This window comes from Alligator mississippiensis, chromosome 11 (assembly GCF_030867095.1).
Source record: "Alligator mississippiensis isolate rAllMis1 chromosome 11, rAllMis1, whole genome shotgun sequence".
Classification (NCBI taxonomy): Eukaryota; Metazoa; Chordata; order Crocodylia; family Alligatoridae; genus Alligator; species Alligator mississippiensis.
Window position 1 is genome coordinate 47439980 of NC_081834.1, and position 25151 is coordinate 47465130.

Here is a 25151-nt window from a genome sequence, read left to right on the forward strand (position 1 = left end):
GGGGTTAGGTGGCAGGCAGCGCCTGCACTTAAGCACCCTCATGTCCCAGCCAGCCCGTCACCATCTATGCATGAGTTTCAGTGCAGGTAAGTATTCCAGCATAAGATAGTACTATCCCTGACGGTACTATTGTACAGTGGAGTTAATTTACTGTGCCCTAATACCGGTGCACGTACAGATGGTGACACTTTACTGTGGAGCTAATTAGTCTGCTCCACAGTAAAGTGCACATGTCGATGCACCCAGTGTCTACTGTAGCTTTTATCTGAAAGGTCGCTGCTTCTCCAACATCTGGAGATCCTACAGGACTGTGTAGAGAAGCAACAGGCTGTGAAATAAAAACCAAAGCCAACAGCTGGAGCATTTTAACAGTCCCCTGCAGCTGTTGGCTGGGGCTATATGGTCCCAGGGCTGGTTCCCCACAGAGCTCAGGAACCCTGAGGAGAATCCCAGTTCCACAGCCTCACTTTCTACCATCAGAGGCAACATGTAGCGGGAGCATGTGCCCCCTAACAGGGCTGTCCCTGGGAGATGCATTTGAGACAGTGTGTCTGAAGATGCTCGCCAGCTCTGGCCCCGCCACTACTGGTGGCTTCTGTGGGTGCCCCCCCAGACTCAGGAGACACCAGTTGCCGGTGCCTACCATTGTGCGCAAGGTCCTTTATGTCAATGGGCTTGGAGGGCTGGGAGAGGAGAGGAGCTCTCTGCACCCTGAACTGCAGACATCCGTGGTGGTCATCCTGGGTCTGCACCAGTCCTGTCCCACTATGGGATGGCTTACCATGCCCAAGCATGGCAGTTCACACAGGGGAACTGCTGCCGAGACCTGCTTGGTCTCCTCCTCCAGCTGCAACAGAATCATGGATGTATCAAATGTTATGTCTGCCAGCATACAATAACCCCCTTTTTTTTTTTAAGTAACATTTTTTATGTCCCGAGTCAAATCAGCCCAATCAATTCCAAATCTGAGAGTCATTCAAGAACCACACGTGGGCCTGCTAACTGCAAGCATCCTCCACCCCCGCCTGGGGCTTCAGGTGCTTCCAAATCCTTTGGCGGGCATCCTACGTGCGGGCCCAAACCCCTGAGGCTTGGGGCTTGGATGCCCCGGAGTTTCTCCTGCCCTCAGTCATGCGGCTGTAGGAGCAAACTAAGGAGAAGTCTCCTGTTTCCACAAAGTCGGTGTATGGCTGAGATCTTCCCACTGGAAATGAACGTGGGAGGCTAACTATGCATTACCTCCCTCTGGGTACAATTCGCTTCTCAAATGCGATGGAGAAACTTGGGTATTAAGGCACCTAATCCCTGCCGCCACCTGGGAAGACCACCTTGGAGGTCATGGTGTTTCCCCTGTCAGGTCGGTATCTGGGTTTTGCTGTCGTTTTGTCTTTTAGAAAGGAAATGTTTCCCTGCTCCCAAGCACAGCCATCGACTCAGTTCGGTGCCGCTGCCCGGCCCGCCCCGCCCCGCCCCCGGGCCGGGGCCAGGCTCGCTCCCCAGGAGGAGCCTCTCCGGGGCCGCGCGCCCCGCAAGCCCGCACCGCCCACGGGCTCCGACAACAGCACCGCGCGCGTGGCGGGAGCCCAGCCCGCCTCTGCCCTCACGGGCTCGGCCCCACCCCACGCCACCCGCGCGTCGCGCCGGGTCTGTGGCCCGGCGGCCCCTCCCGCCCTGTGCCGTGCCACGCACTCCCACCCCGATCCCGATCCCGACCCCGACCCCCGGGCGCCGCGGCGGGGCAGGAAGGGGCCGGGGCGGTGGCGGCGGCGGCGGCGGAGGAAGCGGAAGGAGCGGCGCTGCCGGGCGGGACCTGGAGGGTGTCCGGGGGGGAGGCCGGGCCGGGCCGGGGCTGCTGCTGCGGGAGGGTGGTGCAGGCCGGGCCATGTAGGCGGGCCGCGCGCGCAGCGGGGCGGCCCCGGGGGAGACGGAGCCAAGCCCCTTCCCTGCCTGACAGGCGCGGGGGGCCGGGCCGGGCCGGGAGGCAGCGGAGATGTCTCGGGAGGAGCCGGCTCGGGTAAGGGCGCCGATGGCGGCGCTGCCAGTCCCGCCCCCCTCCGCCCCGGGCACACAGCGTGAGGTGAACTCGGGAGGGCGCGCGTGTGGCTCAGGCGGGGCGGGGCGGGGCGGGGCGGGAGCGCGGGCGGCAGCCGGGCTGGGGGCGAGCAGGGGACGGACACGCGGACAGCGCCCGGCTGTGAGTGGGGGGGAGAGGTGGGGGCAGTGCGGGAGGGAGCGGGGCAGGAGCGGGGGTGAATGGGCCCCGGGCCGGGGGCAAGTCGCCCTGAGGCACGGCTCCCCGCAGCTGCATGCACATGTGCCCCCGTGGGGCGGGGTGGAGGGGGCTGCCCGCTGTGGGCTCGGGGCTCTGCACCCCGCTGTCTTTGCCCGCAGGGCTGGTGGCAATGGCATCGTGCGGCTTAGCTCCCAGGGGAGAGGCAGCAGGGTGCAGAGCCCTGTGCCTGGAGCGGGCAGCCCGCCTCTGCCCCATGGGGGCACATGCCTCCCCCAGAGATGCACACTGCAGTGGGGAGCCTGCCTCCCCCCCCCCACACACACACACGCTTTGGACGAGCTGCCCACTGCACGACCCCCCACAGCCCCTTCCCCTCCACAGACTTACCAGCTGGCTGCTTTCTACATGCACAGGAAGGAAAATACTGAGATTTGAGGGCTGTATCCTGAGATCACAAGTTAGGGTTAATTTGATTTGCAGATCGGGAGTCTGGCGACTGTTTCATGAGAGTTGGCATTACTGCAGATGTTACACGCAGTTGCGAGGCCTTGCCACACACAGACACAGCTGCTTACAGTGGTACTGGCAGCTTCCGTAACACAAGCACAGCGCTACTGGAGGCCCCACAAACTGTTTGAGGACACTTTGGACAGTTCCTTGACACTACATACGCTTCTTTCCTTAATAGAGGATAACAATCCCAATCCCCAAAGCCACCCTTATTTATATACAGCTCTCAGAGTCACTGTCACTTAACAAACAACCTGTTGAGGAGTGGCAGTGGCTCACTACACAGCCTGAAACTTAGGTTAAAGCAGGACTGTCCAACAGTGAAGTGCCCTGGAAACCCTCCACTGCTGCACCACATTCCTACAGTGCCCCAGCGACCCACACCATGTTGTGCCACTCCCTTGACAGTGGCAAGAAGTGAAGGCCAGAGAAGGGAGGACAAGCCCAGCCCAGCCTGGAGACTCCAAATGCTGTTGCAGCTGGAACAATTTGGGGAGCAGAGGCTGGCCAGGATCCCGGGGGCTGAAACTTAACCTCTGTAGAGCCTGAGTGCCACCAGTTTGACAGCCCTGGGTTCAAGCTTTGCTCTAGACACACACTGTGGTCTGCTCCTCACCATCCCAGCTGTCACTGGATATCTGGGCATTTATGCTGGAGAGCCAAAGCTGGCTAGACATGAGGATAATAGACATAGGACTCCCTACTGTGTCATTGGCTACAAAAGCAGTTTACCTTCACCACGTTGTCTCTTCTAGACTTAAGCTAACCTTTTGGAGGAAGTTTATGCCTGGTGAGGTAGTGGATCCCTGAATGCACTAGTAAAAAGAGCTGTTATTAGCCCATGAGGTTTTTTGGTTAAATGTACTTTCTTTTATTAGACCAACTAAATAGTTGTCAAAATTGTTCTTTGAAAGCTTTTGGGCACAAACACCCTTCTTATTAGCCCACAGTACTCAGAGACCACAAGTCCATTTGAAGAGACAGGACATGGCCTTAAACATTACAGGTTGGTTGTTTGTCTGTTTGTTTCAGTAAAATAGCGACATGATTCTGGAATGAGCCCTTTCAGGAAGAGCAGCTGCCTGGCTCCAGTACTGAGAGTGAACATATCTTTGTGCATCACCTGAACTAGGATTTTCTCGACTTCCCTATGATGAACATGGTGGGATTGTGGATGGGCCAGTTTGTACTTGAATGGGGGACTCTTTTTTTTCCTCCCCAGATGCCGGTGATTTTTGAGGAGGTGGCTGTGTATTTCACCAAGGAGCAATGGGCTCTGCTGGACCCCAGTCAGAGAGTCCTCTACAGGGACGTCATGCTGGAAAACTATGAGACTGTGACCTCGTTCGGTAAGGATTCTTGTCAGCTGGGTTATTAGAAGCAGTGGGATCTCTATGGTGCAAGATTCCCAAGGATCAGTACCACAAGTTAAAGAACCCATGTACTAATGACAGTTTCCTCCACAGTCCATTCAGAGACAGTGGATGGGCTAATCCATGCCTCATTCAGGGCCTCCAGGCTGTGCTGTATGTCCCTGCCTGTGCACCTGTGTATAAAAATGCACCTCGACCAAGATTTTGCATCTTCCTCCCTTCCCATGACTGGTTCCCTTCCCAGAAACTGACAACACTTGGAATACCTGTACTGTGCCAGATTCCTGACATCCCCCTCCCCTCCCGGCCCCCTCCCCCCAATGGTTTGAGGCAATCACAACAATAAAGTCCTGATCTGACCTGCTTTCTTCCACTACAGTAGGATTCCCAGTTCCCAAACCCAACTTGATCTCCCAGCTGGAACAGGGAGAAGAGCCGTGGGTCCCAGACCTCCAGGACTCAAAGGAATGGGAAATCCCAAAAAACATCCCCACAGGTGAGGAACTGGTTAAACAGATGTTGAATACATCCATTGCTGACATAAACAGCTGCAGATCCCAACAGGGCCTTCTGGCTTCCCCCAGTTCTGCCTTACTTCACCTGGGTCAGGATTTTCCTGGCCTGTGTCAGATCCTTATGTGAGAAGCAAGGGGGCAGGGGGTTCTTTCCCTGAACCCACTGTATATTTGGGAGTGATGTCAGACAATCAGGCAAAAATGCCTTTCTCAGTGTGTCTGAAAGCTTATCTAACTTCTCTCCCAACTATACAGTTTGTCTAATAGAAGATATCACCATAAGAAAAAACAAACTCTTGCTTCTTGCTTGTTCTCTGGACCATCATGGCTACAACAGCATTCCAACCCTCCTTACATCATGGTGGCAGATGTCACTCATGAATTCCTTCCCAACCTGACTTGAGACCAGGCAGCACTCCCATCCCTCAGCACTACAAGCAGGTGTGAAGGCAGAAATTGCCTCTTCCTTCTGTTACGCAAAAAGACCGGAGAGGAACCCTTGGCTTCTGATTCTTGCCCACCCTAGTAATTATTGGTGGGGGGCATTATTATTATTATTATTATTATTAGGCCCCATGCCCCTTTCTGAAGCTTCCTTTCTCTGTGGCACAGGGAACGATGTCTACCTGGACTGCTCCCCTATCCAAGCAGGGGATGGGGTGGGGAGCAACAGCATGGAAGAGGGTCCTCAGAAGGGAGACCTGCAGCCAGGGCAACTCCACAGCATACTATTGGAGGAATTACAAGGGGATACAGCCCTACACCCCAAGAAGGAAGAAGCATTTGCAAGGTTATGTGGGGCAGAGAAGCAGCTGGGAAACTCCCCAAGGACCACACTGCCCGACAACACTTGCCCAGGGGAGGATAAGGAGCACCTGAATGAAACCACAGTCAAGCCGGGAACCTACCTCATCATTCACGAGCACATCCAGACAGGGGAGAACCCCTACCTCTGCCCCATCTGTGGGAGGACCTTCAAGCAGAAGTCAGATCTCACACTCCACCAACGCATTCATGTAGGAGACAGACCCTATAAGTGCCCTGACTGTGGCAAGGGCTTCAGCCAGAACTCGAACCTCCGCAAACACCAGAGGATCCACACAGGGGAGAGGCCCTACCGCTGCCTGGAGTGTGGGAAGGATTTTGCTAGGTCCTGGTCTCTTGTTTTGCACCGAAGAGTCCACACAGGTGAAAGGCCCTACAAATGCCCTGATTGCGGGAAGGATTTTGCTAGGTTCTCATCCCTTATTTTGCATTGGAGAGTCCACACAGGGGACAAGCCCTACAGTTGCCCTGAGTGTGGAATGGGCTTCACGCAGAGCTCGCATCTCATTTCACACCGGAGAGTTCACACTGGGGAGAGGCCTTACAAGTGCCCTGACTGCGGGAAGGGCTTCAACCATCGCTCAGATCTGATTCGCCACCGCAGAGTCCACACGGGGGAAAAGCCCTACAAGTGCCCTGATTGTGGAATGGGCTTCACGCAGAGTGTGCACCTGAGTTCACACCGGAGAGTCCACACGGGAGAGAGGCCCTACAAATGCCCTGACTGTGGGAAGGGATTCAACCATAACTCAGACTTGATTTGCCACCAGCGAGTCCACACGGGGGAAAAGCCATACCAGTGCTCTGACTGCGGGAAGAGCTTCACCCAGAGGTCAACCCTTAGTTCACATCAGAGAGTCCACACAGGGGAGAGACCTTATTGTTGTCCTGATTGCAGGAAGAGCTTCAAGAAGCGTTCACAGTTGATTTCCCACCGAAGAGTCCATACGGGGGAGAGGCCCTACTGCTGCCCCGACTGCGGCAAGGTTTTCAAGCAGCGCTCAGTCCTCATTTCCCACCAGAGAGTCCACACGGGGGAGAGGCCTTACAAATGCCCCGACTGTGGTGTGGGTTTCACACAGAGGACGAACCTGAGCTCACACCGGAGAGTCCACACTGGGGAGAAGCCCTACAAGTGCCCTGACTGTGGGAAGGGCTTCAGGCAGATATCAAACCTGAATGACCATCAGAAAAACCATACGGGGGAGAAACCCTACAGATGTCCCGAGTGTGGGAAGAGCTTCAAGTGGAGCTCGGGGCTGATTTCCCACCGGAAAATTCACATAGGAGACAAACCGTACGCGTGCCCTGTATGTGGGAGGAGCTTCATTGAGAAATCGTACCTTATTAGGCACCAGAGGATCCACACAGAAGATAAACCATATGCATGCACTGTGTGTAGGAGGAGCTTCAGCCAAAAATCCTACCTTATTAGACACCAGAGAATCCACGAGAGACCCTACAAGTGCCCTGAATGTGGGAAAAGCTTCAGTAAACGCCCAGCCCTCATTGTACATGAAAGAAAACATACGGGAGAGAGGCCCTACAAGTGCACTGTCTGTGGGAAAAGCTACAGGGCAAAGGGCTCCCTAACGTCCCACCAGAAGCTCCACGCAGGGTAGAAGGCAGCAGGCGCTCTCTCTGTGGAGCAATGAGTCTCTGCCCTCTTACATCTAAAAATACATGTGACCTGAGTAGGAACAGCAGGGGATAAGTAGAGGTGGGTTGTGGCCAAGGGAGGAGGGAGGAGTGGGTACTGAGTGGAATGGGGAGAGACGTTTCTTTCCATGCCACACACAATTTGCAGTTTAGGGTAAAGATAAAAATGCCCCCTTGCAGTTTGTCTCAGTGGTCCCTGCAGTTCCTAAAGCCCCTCAATGCAGGTGGCCGTTGAATGTTCATCAGGAATGCAGCCAAGGACCAGCGGGGCCATACTAGTTTGGCAGTGAAATGCCAGAGGATATCCAAGACAGTAACCCTGCACACCTGGCCCCTCATTACCCCTCTCTACTCCCCCCAGGGTCTGCAAATCCCAGAGCTGCTTCCTTGCCTGCAGTAACAGTCCCTGGAACCTCAGATCTCGCAACCTTTTGGATCCTGCTCACTTACCGAGTGTACTGAAGGAAGGAACAGAGCTACACCACCCGTGATGCTTAGCACAATGTTCAGTGTACCGGGCATCCAGGAAATCCAAGGGGAGGCACTGGAGTTGATTATTGAAGAATACTGGGTAGAAATTCTGCAGAAAAGTGGGGGTCTTAATCTTCTGGATGCACGTGAACAGCATCCTCATGTTACCTGCTCTGTTCTTCCTGTTCTCACTATGTGATTTGTCGTGCATTGGACAATTTCTTTGTTTTCATAACACTCAGCAACAGCTTGCCTGTTTTGCTGACTTCTGCAGCATCCTGTTAGGATTCATTGCCTGTGGGATGGCGGACATCCAGCTAGCAGGCTTTGCTTTTGATTTCCTATTTCAATATTTTACATGCACAAAGAAGGAATAATATAGGATGTTTTTTTAAATATTGATACATAGTAACTTGAGTTCCTTTATAGCTTAGAAATTAGAATGTAGTCACTTAAGAAGTTACATATGGCTTAAATTATTAAAAAGTAAAACAAACAAACAAAAAAACAAAACAAAGAAATGCCAAGTAATTATGTTTAAAGGCATGCACACAATTTGTGGTGATAGTGTGTCAAGTGAAAATCAGAGATTTGCTTCGCATGAAGTATCACAGTGGACTGAAGCCTAGCACCGTCTGCCAGCTTACTTAAGAGTTTGTAGGTGGCAGGTGCGCATGACATGTTACCTAATACTTTTTCTGTGGCTGCTTTTTAAATTAATTTCTCATGTTTTTCCAGAGCTTTTCCCAGTTTTTGAATGTATGCAAATCTATACCCTATAAACTTTAAAATGATAAATAATGTGTGGGTATATAGTAAACGCAAATACCTTAAAACCTTCTGAGACTATCTACTCCTTAGTGTATTAGGGTATAGATTTTTTTTTACCTAGAATGGTTTCTATTTATCCCTGTATGTTCCTAATAAAATGGCAGTTGTGAAACTGCTGTCTGGGCAGTATCCTAATATCTTCTATGTTCTTGAGTTCTGATAATGATGAGTGAGGAACCTTACATTGGGTCCATTTTCTCCTTCACGTGCTCCCCTCCAAACCCATCTAAGGTTATGAGTCTACTCACCGAGTCAGTGCAGGGGACAAGCAACCTCAGAAATAAAACACAGGACAGAACCCAGACTGGGTGTAAGTGTTATGTGTCACTCACAGGTGGAGTGGTTGGTCCTGGGAGGAGGTGATACAGGGACAATGCCAAGTATTACAGAGTGTGTACACATGAACTAAGTAGACTTAAAATAAGGTGACTTCCCTAAGAGGCTGAGGCTGAGAGGGCTGATGCTGGGCAGACAAACTAATCTAGAGTAAGGTCTGTGAGGCACGGACATGACTGTGGGGGAGGCTGGAGGCCATGATTAGGACCCTTAAGGCACAGTTAGAACTAAGAGGGTCACAATTAGTGCTGCAAGGCAGTAAGGCTTGGAGAGCCAGGATCAGTGCCTAGAGGGCAAGTCTGATACCAGTAAGACATAAAAATGCAAGGCAGCCAGTAAAAGAAACTTGTCAGCGAATGGAGGGTCTGGTGGCAAAGAGGACTCGGGATCCAGTAAAGAAAGGGAAGGGAAGGGAAGGGAACCTACAGGCAGCATCACCAGGATCAATCCAGGGCTCTGGGGCAGGCTCCATATATGATAAAATGTAGCAGGCAAGACAGCAAAAGGGAGTACACCAAAGAGCTGGAGTGAGGGGGAGGATAAGTTTGGCCATTAGGGCTTGCCACAGCCTGGCCAGACCTATCCCAAGCATTCACTTCCCATCGTTCTAGTTTCCTGGTGGCTTCTATGGTACCCTGGCTTTTGGCCATGATAATTAGATCCCTGCTTGGGTGATGAATCCTCTTTTCCCAATATTCTGTTACCCTTTTCTCTCTCCCAGGCTCTGGCCCTGTTGAAGGGGTCATCAAAACCCCATCCCCTGCCCTGAACCCATTCTAGGAGGGAGTGACACAGCGCAGCCACCAGATAACAGTCAATATATATTTGTTCCAGTGTGAAACAACCAAGACATTTCAGTGTCGATATATAAGAGTTCTAGGGTATTGTCTTGGACAAGGCTTGCTCCTGGCTCTGGGGCTTCAGAGGCTTCATGATTGTAGGAGATGGTGGAACGTGTAGAATGCCTGTGAAAACAAAGTAATAAGCTAAAGGAGTCACCCAGTGTGAGCGAGATAGTGATTTGGGAAGAGGCAATGGTAAAATTAACAAACCAGAGGTAAGAGAGGTGAGGCATTGAGTGGGAAAAGAACCATGGACAGCAGGAGCTGCTGAGAGGATGTGAATCTAGATCTACTTGAAAAGCCAGTAATAAAGGCTTGCGTTGTTCTGCCACCCTTATATGCAAACAGGAGTGTACGTTTATAACTGTGTTGGTCTAAGCACATAGACAAGGTTCTTTGGGTGAATCTGATTTCTTTTATTAGACCAACGCAAATAGTTGGAAAAATTCTTCTAAGCAATCTTCCCTGCTGATCTCTTCCCATGATGACTAGTGAATGCAAGTTGTAATGGGTAGGCTTCAATAGGAGTCCGGCCAAGGTGTAGCCCATACCCTGGTGGTTAGAGCACTCTTAGCTTGCACATTCAGGCCCCCTGGGAACCCTACATCTCCCGACTACTCTCCAAATGCCCTAACCGCTAGGCTAAGGGACTGAAACACGGAAGAGCCTCTGTAATCCTGCCCCCCCTCCATTTTAACACCGGGGTGTGCTCAGAGCAGTTCTGCCATAGTTACTCAAATCCAAGACAATTGTTTCTTTTCTCTTCATTCAACATACATCACCCATTGTATGCTGAGACTATCAAGGGGTGTATCATCTGGGGATTGAATACAAATAAAATAAAACTAATTAAAATGTGCTGCAGGGGTAGAATACTAGCATGAAAGCTGCCCTCCATCAAGAGAAGTGCACTACCTGGAAGGCTGGCTAAGGAACAAACACCTCAGAGGTCACAACTTCGGCCGATACTGGAAAATGCCTCTCTCCAGTTATAACAGATGCCCAAATTTCTTGGCAGTGTGAGTATGATAAAGTATTGCAAATATAAGTGCTCTGCACAGCTTTAATTAATTTTTCATTGAAATAATCCAATGGTACTGAGTGGAATCCACAGCGTCAAAACCATGCTCCCCTGTTGGGTCTTTGTGAGTTCTTTGCAATAGAAGAATTGGCTCTATTGTTTTTACTGTAGTCAAGAAATGAATGAAAGTTAAGAGGTGACATTTTCAGTGGGTACCTTGAACCTAACGGGCTGCCTCGAATGATGACTCTGAAATGCATGCTAAACTGTGGCCTACCCACAAAAGTTAAAATACAAAATACTGATGCTAACTACATAGTGCAAGAGGATGTGAATTCATGGCTAGGCCATCTGGGAAGAAATAATGAGGTATCAGTTCCAGCTTGTATTACTATACTCATGATGATTTTAAGGAGGCTCCTGGTTGTCTGGTATGTAACCGTGTGAAATGTCTATCCTGGATTAATTAGTATGGTAAATATTTCTTTTGCAATGAACTCATGTTATGTGCAGGAAGAGTCATTCTCCATATGTGATAAATGTCTCCTCCTGATTTACTTTTGTTTTGCTGTTTCCTCCTGATTTACCTTGTTTTGCCTAGCAGTTCCCTTGGTCTTCCAAGGACACTCCCCAAAACTTGTGTTTTTCCTGGTTGTTAATCAGTTTCTTGATACGTTCCAAACGTAGTAGAAATGGATAACCTCTTGTCACTGAGAAACAAAGTTCAAATTGGAACTTGCTGATAACCAGTAATGAGAAGTTTGATTAACAGGGTTTTCCTGTTGATTAGTGCTTGGGACTCTCTCTTGATTTACACAACTACAAGAATGCTTTGAAGATGCTGGATTAAGATATAAGAAAGACGTGGAAGAGTTAACAGGGCATGCTTCGAGTGAGAAATCTCTCTGACACCAACTATTGCTGCACACAGCTTACCCGAGAAGTTGAAGAGAAACAGATGGCCTTTTTGTCGCCTGTTTGGTGAGAAATCATCACCTTATAGCTCATTATTGGACTTTGATTTGGGCTCATTTAACCTTGAATACTTGTAGTAAATAAAGCCTTTCTGTCATTTATCCAATGAGCGTTTGTGTCAGTCCTCTGATAGTAGTCCAGGACCCCATGTTTTTATTTGCTAACATTGAGTTTGAAAATGTAGATCCTTTGCTAATTTTTAATGGCCTGTTTCAGGTTCCTGATCATTGGTACCTTCCCTACTAATTTTTAATAACTTATTTGGGAATTACATGGAAAATGAACTAATTTGGGCAAATTTGGGGTAGATTTTACATCAGTATCTGACGCTTAAAAGGAGGAAGAACATCTTTTCAGGGGCATTTATATCAATAAAATAAAACTAACAAAAATTGCTGATTTCCTCTTTGTCTGACTTTGACCTGGACACTAGGAAATCAGGACAATGCTTATGTTAAAACACTGAGCAGATTTGATGCCAGCGTTTAGGAAATAGGGGGAGAACAGGGAACATGAGACTTTTTGTCTGATAATTCAGAAGAAAGAGCAATACCTGAGGTGAATTTTAATTAAGTTCCAGTATCTAGAGAGAGACAAGGAAATATAAGGATCTTTTCTTCTGTTCGCATCTGAAAGCTAGAAAATGCCAAACTGTGGTGCATACAAAGTTTTGTGTAAATCCAATACCTTTTATTAAACGAATTCAGATAGTTGGAAAAAGTCTTCTTTGCAAGCTTTTGGGTACAAACACCCTTTGTCAGGCCAAGGAGGGATGTGCAGACGGTCTGTGCTTGTCCTGGATGGAGTGGCCTTGCTTTGTGTACTGTCCTCGGGCTGCTTTACTGCAGATGCTTCCTCAGCCCGGTCAAGGGTTTGTACCCGAAAGCTTGCGAACAAGAACTTTCCCAACTATTCGAGTTGATCTAATCCAAGATATTGGATTTCCCCAAAGGACCTGTCTGCCTGTGCCCCGAGACCAACACGGCTACAACCTGCACCCCTCAAACGTGGTGCCTGTCATTTACACAGTGCATGTGTCAGTTTTACTTAGAAACCATGCGAGTCCTAAGCAGGATGGAGTATTAAGGAAAACAACATAATCCCTCACCAAGGAGAAATGAGTCCGGATGCCACTTCCCCCCAAAGCTAAGCAAGTGTCGGACCATTTTTAAACGGAGAGGGAAATGTGTGCGTCTTGATCTTTTTACAGCAATATTTATTGTAAGGAGAGAATACAGAAAAGGCGTGGGTGATTTTTCATATCCGTGCTGATGTATAGAAAAAAAACCACTGCGGTCTCAGGACAGCAGCCAGTCGTAACCTGTCGTGTCCCCCCCGCCCGGCTGCCGAACGAAACCGGGCGCCGCGGCGGCGCAGGAAGGGGCCGGGGAGGCGGAAGCGGAAGGAGCGGCGCTGCCGGGGGTCCGGGCCGGGGCTGCTGCTGCGGCAGGGTGGTGCGGGCCGGGCCGGGCCGGGCCATGCGGGCGGGCCGTGTGCGCAGCGGAGCGGCCCCGGGGGAGACGGAGCCAAGCCCCTTCCCTGCCTGACAGGCCGGCCCGGCCCGGCCCGGGCGCGGCGGGAAAGCAGCGGAGATGTCTGGGGAGGACTCGTTGCAGGTCAGTCAGCGCCGCCGAGTCCCGAGAAAGGGCCTCCCCCGACGGCTGGCAGCGTCCTGTTGGGGCGGGTGCGATCTCCCGTGAATCGCGGGGAGATCCTGCTTTGGGCACCGGGCTCAAGCCCTGGGCGCGGAGCAGGTCGCAGCGCCGCTCCCGCGTTGGTCCCGGGCCCGGGCGCAGTCGTGGGCGCCGCGCCTCCCTCCCTCCCTCCCTCCCTCGTCAACGTCCCGTCAGAAACCCGCGTCCCCGCGGCCGTTCTTGCTCACACACGGCTGTCGGGAGTTGCCCACTTGCCACGCGCGGCTGCCAGCGTTGCTATCACGTACCAAAGCTTAGGCGGGGTGGCGGCGTCTCACGACGCATCCAGGCAGGTGTGTTAAAGCAGGGCCGTCAAACTCGCCCGGGCCCAGCTTCAGTGCAGGCTGTGTGTTCACGGGAGTGAGCCCCCCTCGGGCTGCGTGCCCTCCTGATGCCATGTCGTATGAGACCCGCCACACACGCACTGCTGCACCGTGTGCAGGCACTGCCCCTGGTTCACCCCAGCTCCCCACGCCTCGCTGCGCTGCCTGCTTGAGCAGTGGCAGGAAGCGGGGCCCAGCCCTGGAGACTGGATGTTGTTGCAGCCAGAGCAATGTGGGGGAGCAGGAGCCCAGGGGCTGCAGCCTAACCCCTCATGGGCCACGTGCAGCCGGCGAACCACCTGGACAACCCTGGTTCAAGCTTTGCTCTAGATTCATGCTGTGATCCAATCCCAGTCAAACCAGCTGGTCCTGTGTATCTGCTGATTCAGGCTGAGTCAAAGATAGACCATCAATACGATGATGGACACATCAAAGTGGCTATGCAATACCGCATGCCCAACTTCTCTGGGTTGACTTCAAAGATAGATAGATAGATGTGAAGTCAACCCAGAGAAGATGGGCATCAGGTATTGCATAGCCACTTAGATGTGTCCATCATCCAAAAGCAGCAGTCTGTGGTGATGGCAGGATACCTGGCATCAAATTTTCCTCAGTGAATAGTAAAAAACATATTTTTATATTTTTACTATAATAACAAATACACTAGTAACATTGGAAAAGGGCAGTGGTAGAGATGACTGACAGTGAAGCACTGGAGGCACTCACTCTCAAGACACTCAGGACGGGTAGATTTTGTTTTATGAATCTGAATGAGAGACGTACATTTAACTACAGGACTAATGCCATAATATCTTTTGACTGTATTTTGCTTAGTTGTGCTTTTGTAAACATTACATATCTAGAAATCAGTGCATATTCCAATAGTCATATATGTTTTTGCTTTGTTATTAGACTGAGTAATATAGTACTAGCTCCCTAGCACATTAGTGAAGTATCTCATTTCTCTTTAACTAAAGAAAAATGTATGTTGTGTTGTTGTGTTCTATGTGATGCATATGTGTGCATCACCTGAACCAGCGCTCACATGCAAATGTGGTTTGTCTGATGCTTGCCCCCAGGGAGACTTGGCTCTGACTTCCTCCTGCTGGAAGGGGGTTGCTGCTCTTTTCCTATTCAACCCTTCCTGTATATGTATGACTTCTTCTGTCTGTCACACAGTCTCTTCTTCCAACCTTCCTGTAGGTTCGTCTTTTGTTCCTCTTATAGTTTCTGAGCTTGTGCATCTGCTGCCCCAAAAGGCTTTGGACTCCTTATTTTCCTCTACCCCTTGGCCTTTTCCTAAATGCCAGACATCTCCCATTGCCTTTTCAGCTCCATATAGCTCCACTGGTAGCCCACAATTTCTTATAATATCTTTGAACTGCAGAGCCACAGCTTTATTCCCTTAGGAGAGCTTACCTTCAGTCTCCTAAAAAATAATGGTGGCTAGTTGCCCTCTTTAGTAAGGACAGTCTCGTTTCCACGTGCCAGAATGGTGGTCCTACTGAAAAAGGGCAGTTCCTTTACAAGAAAGTGAGATGCCAGCGATGCCAAAATAGAGTTCTGCACTAGTCCTTGTGAGATGGGTGAGTTCTACAAACACCAAGTCAAGTCCCAGAATCAACATATTCTGACATCAAAATTTCACCATAGAACAAGTTTGTTGTTAAGGAAAGCTTTAAAAAATGCTGCAACTCCCCAGGAGTTCCTGGGCTCTGGAAAGAGAAGGCTATTCCCAACTTCCCTGTGACTGTGGTGATGGGATTGTGGATGGGACAGCAGGTACTGAGTGGGGAAACTCTGTTTTTATCCCCAGATGTGCGTCTCCTTCGAGGAGGTGGCTGTGTATTTCACCAAGGAGCAATGGGCTCTGCTGGACCCCAGTCAGAGAGCCCTCTACAGGGATGTCATGCTGGAGAACTATGAGGCTGTGACCTCATTGGGTAAGGATTCTTGCCAGCTGGGGTATTAGAAGTGGTGGGATCTCTGTGGTGCAGCATTTCAGAGGGATCAGCCCCGTGAGCTGAAGGTTGCATGTGATAAATCTGTTCCCACCACATTCTGTTCAGACACAGTGGATGAGCTGATCTGGGCCCCATTCAGAGCCTCTACACTGTGCTGTATGTCCCTGCTTGTGCACCTGTGCATAAAAATGCACTTCAGCCAAGATGTTACATCTTGTGTCCCACAACAGGCTCTAGGCCTAGAAAGTCGGCATATTTGTGCTGTCTCCATGTGAGGCAATCACAACAGTAAAGTCCTGGTCTGACCTGCTTTCTTTCACCGCAGCAGGATTCCCAGTTCCCAATACCAACTTGATCTCCTGGCTGGAACAGGGGGAAGAGCTGTGGGTCACAGATCTCCAGGACTCAAAGGAATGGGAAATCCCAAGGAACACCTGCACAGGTGAGGAACTGGTTAAACAGATGGCTGACATCCATTATTGGCTTAAACAACTACTTTTCTTTCCATGAGTTGTGCTTCATCTCACCTGGCTTAAGATTTTCTCTGGTCTGTGCCAGATCTTTTTGTGAGAAGCAAGGCAGGTTTTGATGATATCTTTTTCTTGAAAACCCATTATATAGTTGGGAGAGATGTTAGACAAACTTTGAAGTACAGAGTGCCTTTCTTTAGGTGCCTGAAACTTGTCTAGCATTTCTCCCAGTCATAAAGTTGGTCCAAAGAAGACAGCAGACAAAATCCCCTTGCTTCTTGCGTGTTTTCTGGACCATCACAGCTACAACAGCACTCCAACCCGCTGCAGGTGGCAGATATCACTCATGGTTTCCCTTCTGCCCTGACTGGGACCAAGCAGAAGTGCCTTCTTCCTCAGTGCTGTGAGCAAGTGTAGAGGCAGAAATTGCCTCCTATTCTCTGGGATGCAGAAGGGCTGTTTAGACACCCTCACAGCTATCTGCAAGCGTCTTTTATTATTATTTCCCCCCCTGTGTCCCTTTTTGAAGTTTCCTCTCTCCCTGGCACAGGCATCCATCTGGATTCATTTCCTGTCTCAGTAGGGGATGGGATGGTGAATGAGAGCATGGAAGAGAGTCCTCAGAAGGGAGATCTGCAGCCGGGGGAACCCTACACCACACTCTGGGAGGAATTCAGGGGGGACACATCTCTATACACCAAGCAGAAAAAAGAATGTGAGAGGTTATGTGGGGCAGAAAGGCTGCTGGAAAACTGCCCAAGGATCACACTGGCTGATGACACTCACCCAACGGGGAATCAGGAGCACCTGAATGAAACCCCAGTCCAGCAGGGGAGCTACCTCATCATCCACCCATTCATCCACATGGAAGACAACCTGTACCCTGGCCTCACCTGTGAGAGGAGCTTAAAGAAGAAGTCGGGCCTTAGCATCCGCCAGCGCATCCAGGCAGGAGAGAGACCCTATAAGTGCCCTGACTGTGGCAAGGGCTTCAGCCGGACTTCAAATCTCCGCAAACACCAGAGGGTCCATACAGGGGAGAGGCCCTACCGCTGCCTGGAGTGCGGAATGAGCTTCATGGGCAGCTCGTCCCTCGTTACACACCAGAAAGTCCACACTGGGGAGAGGCCCTACAACTGTCCTGACTGCGGGAAGGGTTTCAAGCATCGTTGGGACCTGATTCGCCACCAGAGAGTCCACACAGGGGAAAAGCCCTACAGTTGCCCTGACTGTGGAATGGGCTTCACGCAGAGCGTGCATCTCCGTTCACACAGGAGAGTCCACACGGGGGAGAGGCCCTACAAATGTGCTGACTGTGGGAAGGGCTTCAATAACAACTCAATCCTGGTTTGCCACCAGAGAATCCACACGGGGGAGAAGCCCTACAAATGCCCTGTCTGTGGGATAGGCTTCAAACAGTACTCGAGCCTCAGTTCACACCGGAGAGTCCACACAGGGGAGAGGCCCCACAAATGCCCCGACTGCGGGAAGGGCTTCAAGGAGCGCGTGCAGCTGAGTGTCCACCGGAGAGTCCACACGGGGGAGAGGCCCTACAAATGTCCTGATTGTGGGAAGGACTTTAAGCAGCGTTCTGCCCTGATTTCCCACCAGAGAGTCCATACAGGTTTGTGGCCCTACAAATGTCCTGACTGTGGAAGGGGTTTCAGCCACAGGTGGAACTTGAATGACCATCAGAAAAGCCACACAGGGGAGAAACCCTACAGCTGTCCTGACTGTGGGAAGAGCTTCAAGCGGAGCTCAGGACTGGTTTCCCATCAGAAAATTCACACGGGAGATAAACCATACACATGCCCAGAGTGTGGGAAGAGCTTCAGTGAGAGATCCTACCTTGTTATACATCAGAGAATCCATACAGACGAGAAACCATACACGTGTTCAGCCTGTGGGAAGAGCTTCAGTCAGCGATCCTACCTCATCAGACACCAGGGGATCCATGAGAGACCCTACAGATGCCCTGAGTGTGGGAAGAGCTTCAGTAAACGCTCAGCCCTCGTTTTACATGAGAGCATTCACACAGGAGATGGGCCCTACATGTGTACTGTCTGTGGGAAGACCTACGTGGCAAAGGGCTCCCTAACATCCCACCAGAAGCTCCACGCAGGGTAGAAGGCAGCAGGAACTCTCTCTGTGGAGCAATGAGTCTGTGCCCTCCTACAGCACAGTAATTTGAGAAGGAGGTGGAGGGCTGTGGCTAAGGGAGGAAGGAAGAGTGGATACTGAGTAGATGGAGGGTTTCAAATAGAGATAAAAATACCACCTTGCATTTGGTCTCTAAGTGGTCCCTGTAGCTCCCAAAGCCTCTCAAAATGTGTGGCCATTGAATGTTCTTCAGGGAAGTACCAACTGGCAATGAAAGCAGCTGTTCTGAAATGACAGAGACAGTGACTCTGTACACATGGCCCCTCCTTACCCCTTTCTGCTCCTTCCTCCCGCCCTTCTCCCCAGGGTATGTGAATCCAAGAGTTCATAGTCATAGAGAAGTAGGGCTGGAAGGGACCTCCATAGGCCATCTAGTCCAACCACCTGCCTGAGACTGGCTTCTCCCTGTCCAAACCATCCTGTACAATCATCACATAAACTCGACAGCAGACTGCCCTCAACCCTGACACAGCATAGACCTAGCACCCTAACCTGCCACAGGTAAAGCAGGGGAACCACAGCAGCCAATGTCCTGTTTCTATAAAATGTCAATAAATGCTCGAGAGGTCCCTGATAGAACATCATGCCCTCCACCACAGAAGAGAGCAAAAACTCCCACAATCCATACCAAACTGACCATGGGGTGAAATTCCTTCCTGACCCCAAATACAATGATCAGTTTGAACCTGAGCGGAGGGGCAAGACCCTCTACCCAGGAACCTCTGGCTTTGCTCATAGCAGGAAAATCAACACACCCCAGCTGAAGTCTTCAACCTTAGCTGTTGCCAACACCCAAAGCCTCTGGGGAGGCTTAAAATCACTCACGCATTTAATAGGATGTGGGGCGTGGGGGGATCAGAGCACCCAGCAAAGCTCAGAATCATGGGAAATACCCATGGTAGAAAATAGGCATAGCTATACCTATATTATCCCCAACCAGTGACTGTTGAACCTCTTCTTGATCACCTTCAGTGATGGAGAGTCTACAACTTCGCTAGGCAGTCTGTTTCTCTGCCTCACTGCTCTAACAGTGAAGAAGGTTTTTTGGCTATCCGATCTAAATTTACTTTGCTGCAACTTCAAGCCACTGGTCCATGTCCTCCTCCCTTTAGCAAGGGAGAAAAGGTTCTTTCCCTCTTTATGGCAGCCCTTTAAGTATCTTAAGACTGCTATCATATCCCCTCTTAAGCATCATTTCCACAAGCTGAATGTGCCTAGCTCCTTCAGCCTCTCCTTATGATTTGCCTTCCAAGCTCTTGATCATCTTTGTTCCCTGCCTCTGGACCCTCTCTAACTTCTCCATGTCTTTTTTAAAATGTGGAGCCCAGAACTGCACACAGTACTCCAGCTGAGGCCTAACCAGGGCCGAGTAGAGGCACTATCACCTCCTGTGTCTTGCCTTGCACCTAATGCTTCTAATGATGCAGCCCAAAACTGCATTAGTATTTTGTGTGACTGTATTACCCTGCAGACTCATGATGAGTCTGTGGTCTACCAAGACTCCCAAGTCCTTTTCCATAGAGCTGCCATCCAGCCAGGTGTCCCCCATTTTGTGTTGGTCTTTTTGATTAATCCTGCTGAGGTGCAACACCTTACATTTGTCTGCATTGAACTTAATCCTGTTAGTCCTAACCCAACTTTCCAGTCCTGCCAAGATCCTTCTGAATTGCACTCACATCCTCCAATATGTTCACAATCCTTCCTGGTTTTGTCATCCACAAACTTGCTCAAGATGATTTCTATGCCAGCTTCCAAAATATTAATAAACACATTGAATAGCATTGGACCCAGGGCAGACCCCTGTAGGACTCTACTCAAAACCTCCTGCCATTCTGACATGGACCTGTTAATAATTACCCTTTGTTAATGGCTACTGATCCAGATATCTATCCACCTTGTAGTAGTTTTATCCAGCCCATGTTTCTCCAATTCGTGAGGTCCTGCCGGACCTTGTCAAAAGCCTTGATGAATTCCAAATGCACTATATCCGCAGCATTCCCTTCATCCACCAGTTACTATGTCAAAGAAGGAGATCAGGTTTGTCTGACACAACTTGCTTTTTATAAATTTGTTCTGGCTTCTTGTGATCAGCCTTTCCTCCTCCAGATGCTTGCAAATTGCATTAGGATATGCTCCAGTAATTTCCCAGGTATTTAGGTGAGCTAACAGGTTTGTAGTTCCCCAGGTCCTCCTTACCTTTTTTAAAGGGGGCCACTACATTGGCCCTTTCCAGTCCCCTGGTACCTGCCCCATCTCCCCCAACTTCATGGAGATCGTTGCCAAGAGTTCTGAGATCTCTGCCAGTTCCTTCAGGACTCTGGGATGATGCTCATCTGGCCCTGAGGAATTGAATTCATTCAGACCCAACAAAAAATCTCTGCCCATCTTTTTTATCTTAAGGGAGATGAGGTCAACGTCATTTACTTGGACTTTAAGAAGGCCTTTGACTTGGTGTCCCATGGGGCTCTCAAGGTAAAACAAGGGGACTATGGGCTCAACAATTCAATGATCAGATGAGAGAAACAAGCTGTGGGGTTGGACCCAGAGAGTACTAATAGCTGGATCTGCGTTGACCTGGTGGAAGGTAGCCAGCGGGGTCCCCCAGGGTTCAGTATTTGGACCAGTGCTTTTCAACATCTACATCAATGATTTGGAGGTGGGGGTGAAAAGCACACTGGCAAAGTTCACCGATCCAGGCGGATCTAGATGGGTGGACCAGAGCCAGATGCTGTTCAACACAGAAGTGTAAAGTGCTCCATCTGGGGAGGAAAAATCCACAACAAACTTACGGGTTCAGTGGTGCTACACTAGCTAGCACCACGTCCAAAAGGCACCTGGGGGTCATAATTGACCATAAAATGAATATGAGCCACTAGTGTGATGTTACAATTAGCAGAGCAAACAATACACAGTCATGCATCAACTGATGCATCTCAAGCAAAACTAAGGAAGTTATTCTCCCGCTGTACTCAGCTTTGGTGAGGCCGCAGCTGGAGTACTGCGTCCAGTTCTGGGTGCCGCACTTCAAGAAGAATGTGGAGAAGCTTGAGAGGGTCCAGAGAAGAGCCACTTGTGATTAGAGGCTGAAGAGCAAGCCGTACAAGCAAAGGCTGACAGATATGGGACCATTCAGCCTAGAAAAGAGAAGACTTTGGGGGGGATTGGGTGGCAGGGGCTAGGCAAACAAGTGTTCACTAAAGCGCCCCAGAGGAATGCCAGAAGCAACAGTCATAAACTAGAAGAAGGTTTCAGGCTGTATATAAGGAAAAACTTCTTTACAGTTTGTGTGGCCAGACTGGAATAGACTCCCAGTGGGGGTGGTGCAGGCACCTACCCTGGAGATCTTCAAAAAGAGACTGGATGCACACCTTGCTGGGGTTATTTGACCCCAGCAGTCTCTCCTGCCCAGAGCAGGGGGGCTGGACCCGATGATCTCATGAGGCCCCTTCCAGCCCTAAACTTCTGTGAATCTTCTCCCTCAATTTTCCCCTTCCTTATCCAGATGATCCCTATTTGGTGTCTGGAAGCTTATTCTTTTGTGAAGACTGAGGCAAAGTAGCTGTTGAGTAGGTCTTTCTTCTCTGTATCTTCAGTTAGGAGTTCCCCCTGGTTTGTTATCAGAGGACCTGCAGCTTCCTTGGTCCTTCTTTTCTGGCCAGCATACTTCTGGAACCTCTTCTTCTTGTCCTTAACCTCCTTTGTCAGGTACAGCCCATTCTTTATCTTTGCTTTCCTGATTTTGTCCCTGCAGATTTTTGCTATTTCCTGGTATGTGTCCTTGCACTCCCAGAATGCTAAGTACAGTGCTCAGTTTATCAGACATCAGTGGAGGTCTGGGGAGGCTTATGAGTCAGTTACTGATATAGGGTCAAAATTCTGCAGAAAAGTAGGGGGGTGTAGGTCAGCTTGCACTGTTCTGACAAGGCTGCTTGGTTGAATTGTTGGAGCAGGCGGGTGGGGGATGCAGGACACCTGGGTCCTGCTGTCAACCCTGGGGGACTAGAGCAGAGAAGACTGGGAGTGTAGACTTCTGGCTTCACTGTCTGCAGTTTGAGCACTTTTAAATCTTTTCTGTTTTTCTACTATCTGATGGCATAGCCTCCTAGGCAGCATCTCCCTCTTCCAGCCCCACCTCAGGGCTCAGTTGCTTAGCAGGCCCAGTGGAGCTGGAACACAGAAGTGGTTTAAAATGGTTTTGGACTTGCTCAGACTGCTGTGCTTCATCTTATCTTCTATAAAGCCCAGTGGTATGAGTGAAAATGCCAATTTAGCACTAGTAATACGGGTATTTTCAGCTGAAAACATATCACCGATGTCAACTACAGTGACACTCAATGCAGGCTGAAGCATAGATCTCAGAGAGACTTCCATAATTTTATGCATAAAATTTAACTTGCATAAATTTAACTTGCATAAATTTCTGGCCATAATTTTATTGTGCAATTGTTATATCATCTAAACATCAGTGAAGAGCATCCTTACATGATACCGGTTCTATTCACAGGGCACAATTCATCATGCCATTTCTTCATTTTCATAATATTCAGCAACAGCTTTCTGTATTGATGACTTCTGTGGTGACCTGTTAGCATTTGCTATCTGTGGGATGGTAGACACCCTGCCAGCAGACTTCCTGGCTTTGATTTCTTGTTTTAATATTTTAGCCATACACAGCAGGAATAATATAGTATGTTTAAAAATGTTAAATATGTAGCAAGTTGAGTTCCTTGTAGCTTAGAAACAAAAATAAAGTATCATGAGCAGTTACTTACAGCTGAAATTGCTAAAAAGTAAAAAAAAAACAAGACAAAAAAGCAAAGAAATTGCAATTAAATAGTTTTAAAGGCATGTACACAAAACTTGTTCTAAGTAGGTGGTGTTATTGTGTCAGGTGATGATCAGGCAGAGATCTGCTTCCCATGAAGTCTCACAGAGACTGAAGCCCAGCACTGCTTGCCAGCTTGCTTAAGAGTTTGTAGGTAGCAGGTGTGCTTGTCCTGTGTTACCTAATGCATTTTCTGTCTGCTTTTTAAATCCATTTCTCACATTTTTCCAGACTTTTTCATAACTTCTGAATCTTGTGCAAATCAACACTAAGCTTTAAAATGATAGATGATGTGTGGGTATACAGTAAGTACAAATACCTTAAAACCTTCTCAGACCATCTACTCAGTGTATTAGCTTCTAGATTATCTGTTCACCTTGAATGGTTTCTGTATTTCCTAGTACATTCCTAATAAAAGGGTGGTTGTGAAACTCTTGTCTCAGCAGCATCCTATTATTTACTAAATTCTTGAGTTCTGGAAATGATAAGGGAAGAACCTTGATTCGGAGACTATTTAGTGAAGTACAGAGTACTACACTTGGGAAGAAACAATCAGATGTACAAGTACCAAATGGAGCACTTGGGTAAGAAAAAGATCTGAGGGTGATAGTGAATCATGAGTTGAATATGAGTCAACAGTATAATATGGTTCCAGAGAAAGTAATCCCTGGTAGCCTGCTGAGATGCAGGGGTTTGGACTAGTTGACTATTTAAGGTCCCTTCCAGCCTTATTCTATCATTTTCCTGAGTAGCTGGGGGGTTGGCTATCAATAGAATAAAAGTAAAACGTGCTGATTTCCTCTTTGCCTAACATTCATAGATGCTAGGGTTGGAAGGGACCTCAACATCATTGAGTCTGACCCCCTTCTCTAGGCAGGAATGAGTGCTGGGGTCAGATGACCCCAGCCAGAAATAAAGGTACCACATGCCCAACATGGGGCTCAAACCCACAACCCTGAAGTTAAAAGTCTTATGCTCTACCAACTGAGCTAGTTGGGCCAGGATTTGTATTGAGTGGGACAGCATCAAACCAGGGCCTTGCTGATGTCAAAACCATGAGTAAATTTGCTGCCAACATTTGGGAATTAGAAAGAAAACAGGGAAATGAGACATTTATTTGATAAGCAAAAAGGCAATACCTGAAGAGAATTTTAATCAAGCTGCATTAATTACAGAGAGACAAGGAATATAATGCTTGGTAGCAAGGGGATGAGCAGTTCATATATGGGCCAAGAGACTGCTTTTGTGATTAGCTAAATTTTTTATTTTGTACCTAAAGAACCTATGGTGATACATGGCAAAATATTGTATCTTGAGCAAATTGATCATAGTAAGGATTAAAACGAGATTGTGCAAAGATACTATTCAGGAAATGCCAAAGGGTGGTCATCTTATTCATCATTTCAATCTTGGCCTCAAAGACCTGATGGTCAGAAATCCTCGGGCAGGTAATGAAAGATGCAACCACATCAACAACAGTGCCCAAATTGAATGGATGACACCAAATTACGGGGCAAAGTAAACACACTGGTGGGCAGGGAATGGATTCAGGTGGATTTGGACACCTGGAAAAGTGGGTAGAATAGAATAAGATGCAATTTAACAAAGATAAGTGCAAAGTACTGCACCTAGGGAGAAAGAATCCCCAACACACTTATAGACTGGGAGATGACCTAAGCAGCAGTGCAGCAGAAAGGGATCTTGGAGTCATAGTTGACTCAAAGATGAACATGAGTCGTCAATGTGACAAAGTGATCAATAGAGCTAACCACACGCTATCATGCATTAACAGGTGCATCACGAACAGGTGTAAGGAGGTGATGCTTCCCTTCTATGTGGCATTGGTAAGGCCACAGATGGAGTACTGCATCCAGTTTTGGGTGCCTCACTTCAAGAGGGATGTGGATAACCTTGAGAGGGTCCAGAAGAGGGCTACTTGGATGGTTAGGGGCCTGCAGGTAAGGTCCTACAAAGGGAGATTGCAGGACCTGGATCTCTTCAGCCTCTGCAAGAGATGGCTGAGGGAGGATATACTGGCCATCTACAAATTCACTGAGGGTGCAGCAAGGAATAAGAGATGCTTTATTTACCAGGGCACCCCTTGGAGTAACTAGAAACAACAGC

At 49.1% G+C, this 25151-nt stretch overlaps 1 protein-coding gene across 1 annotated transcript; it reads left to right on the forward strand.

Annotated features, from left to right (window-relative positions):
• The first annotated feature begins 1494 nt into the window (after positions 1 to 1494).
• On the forward strand, positions 1495 to 23458 carry LOC102567935 (zinc finger protein 84). Its single transcript, XM_059714944.1, has 8 exons — positions 1495 to 2077; positions 3966 to 4092; positions 4496 to 4612; positions 5244 to 7074; positions 7362 to 7428; positions 15425 to 15551; positions 15898 to 16014; positions 16593 to 23458. The coding sequence occupies exons 1-8, from the start codon at positions 1991 to 1993 to the stop codon at positions 18167 to 18169; spliced, it is 4050 nt and encodes a 1349-aa protein (XP_059570927.1). The 5' UTR covers positions 1495 to 1990; the 3' UTR covers positions 18170 to 23458.
• Positions 23459 to 25151: the final 1693 nt, after the last annotated feature.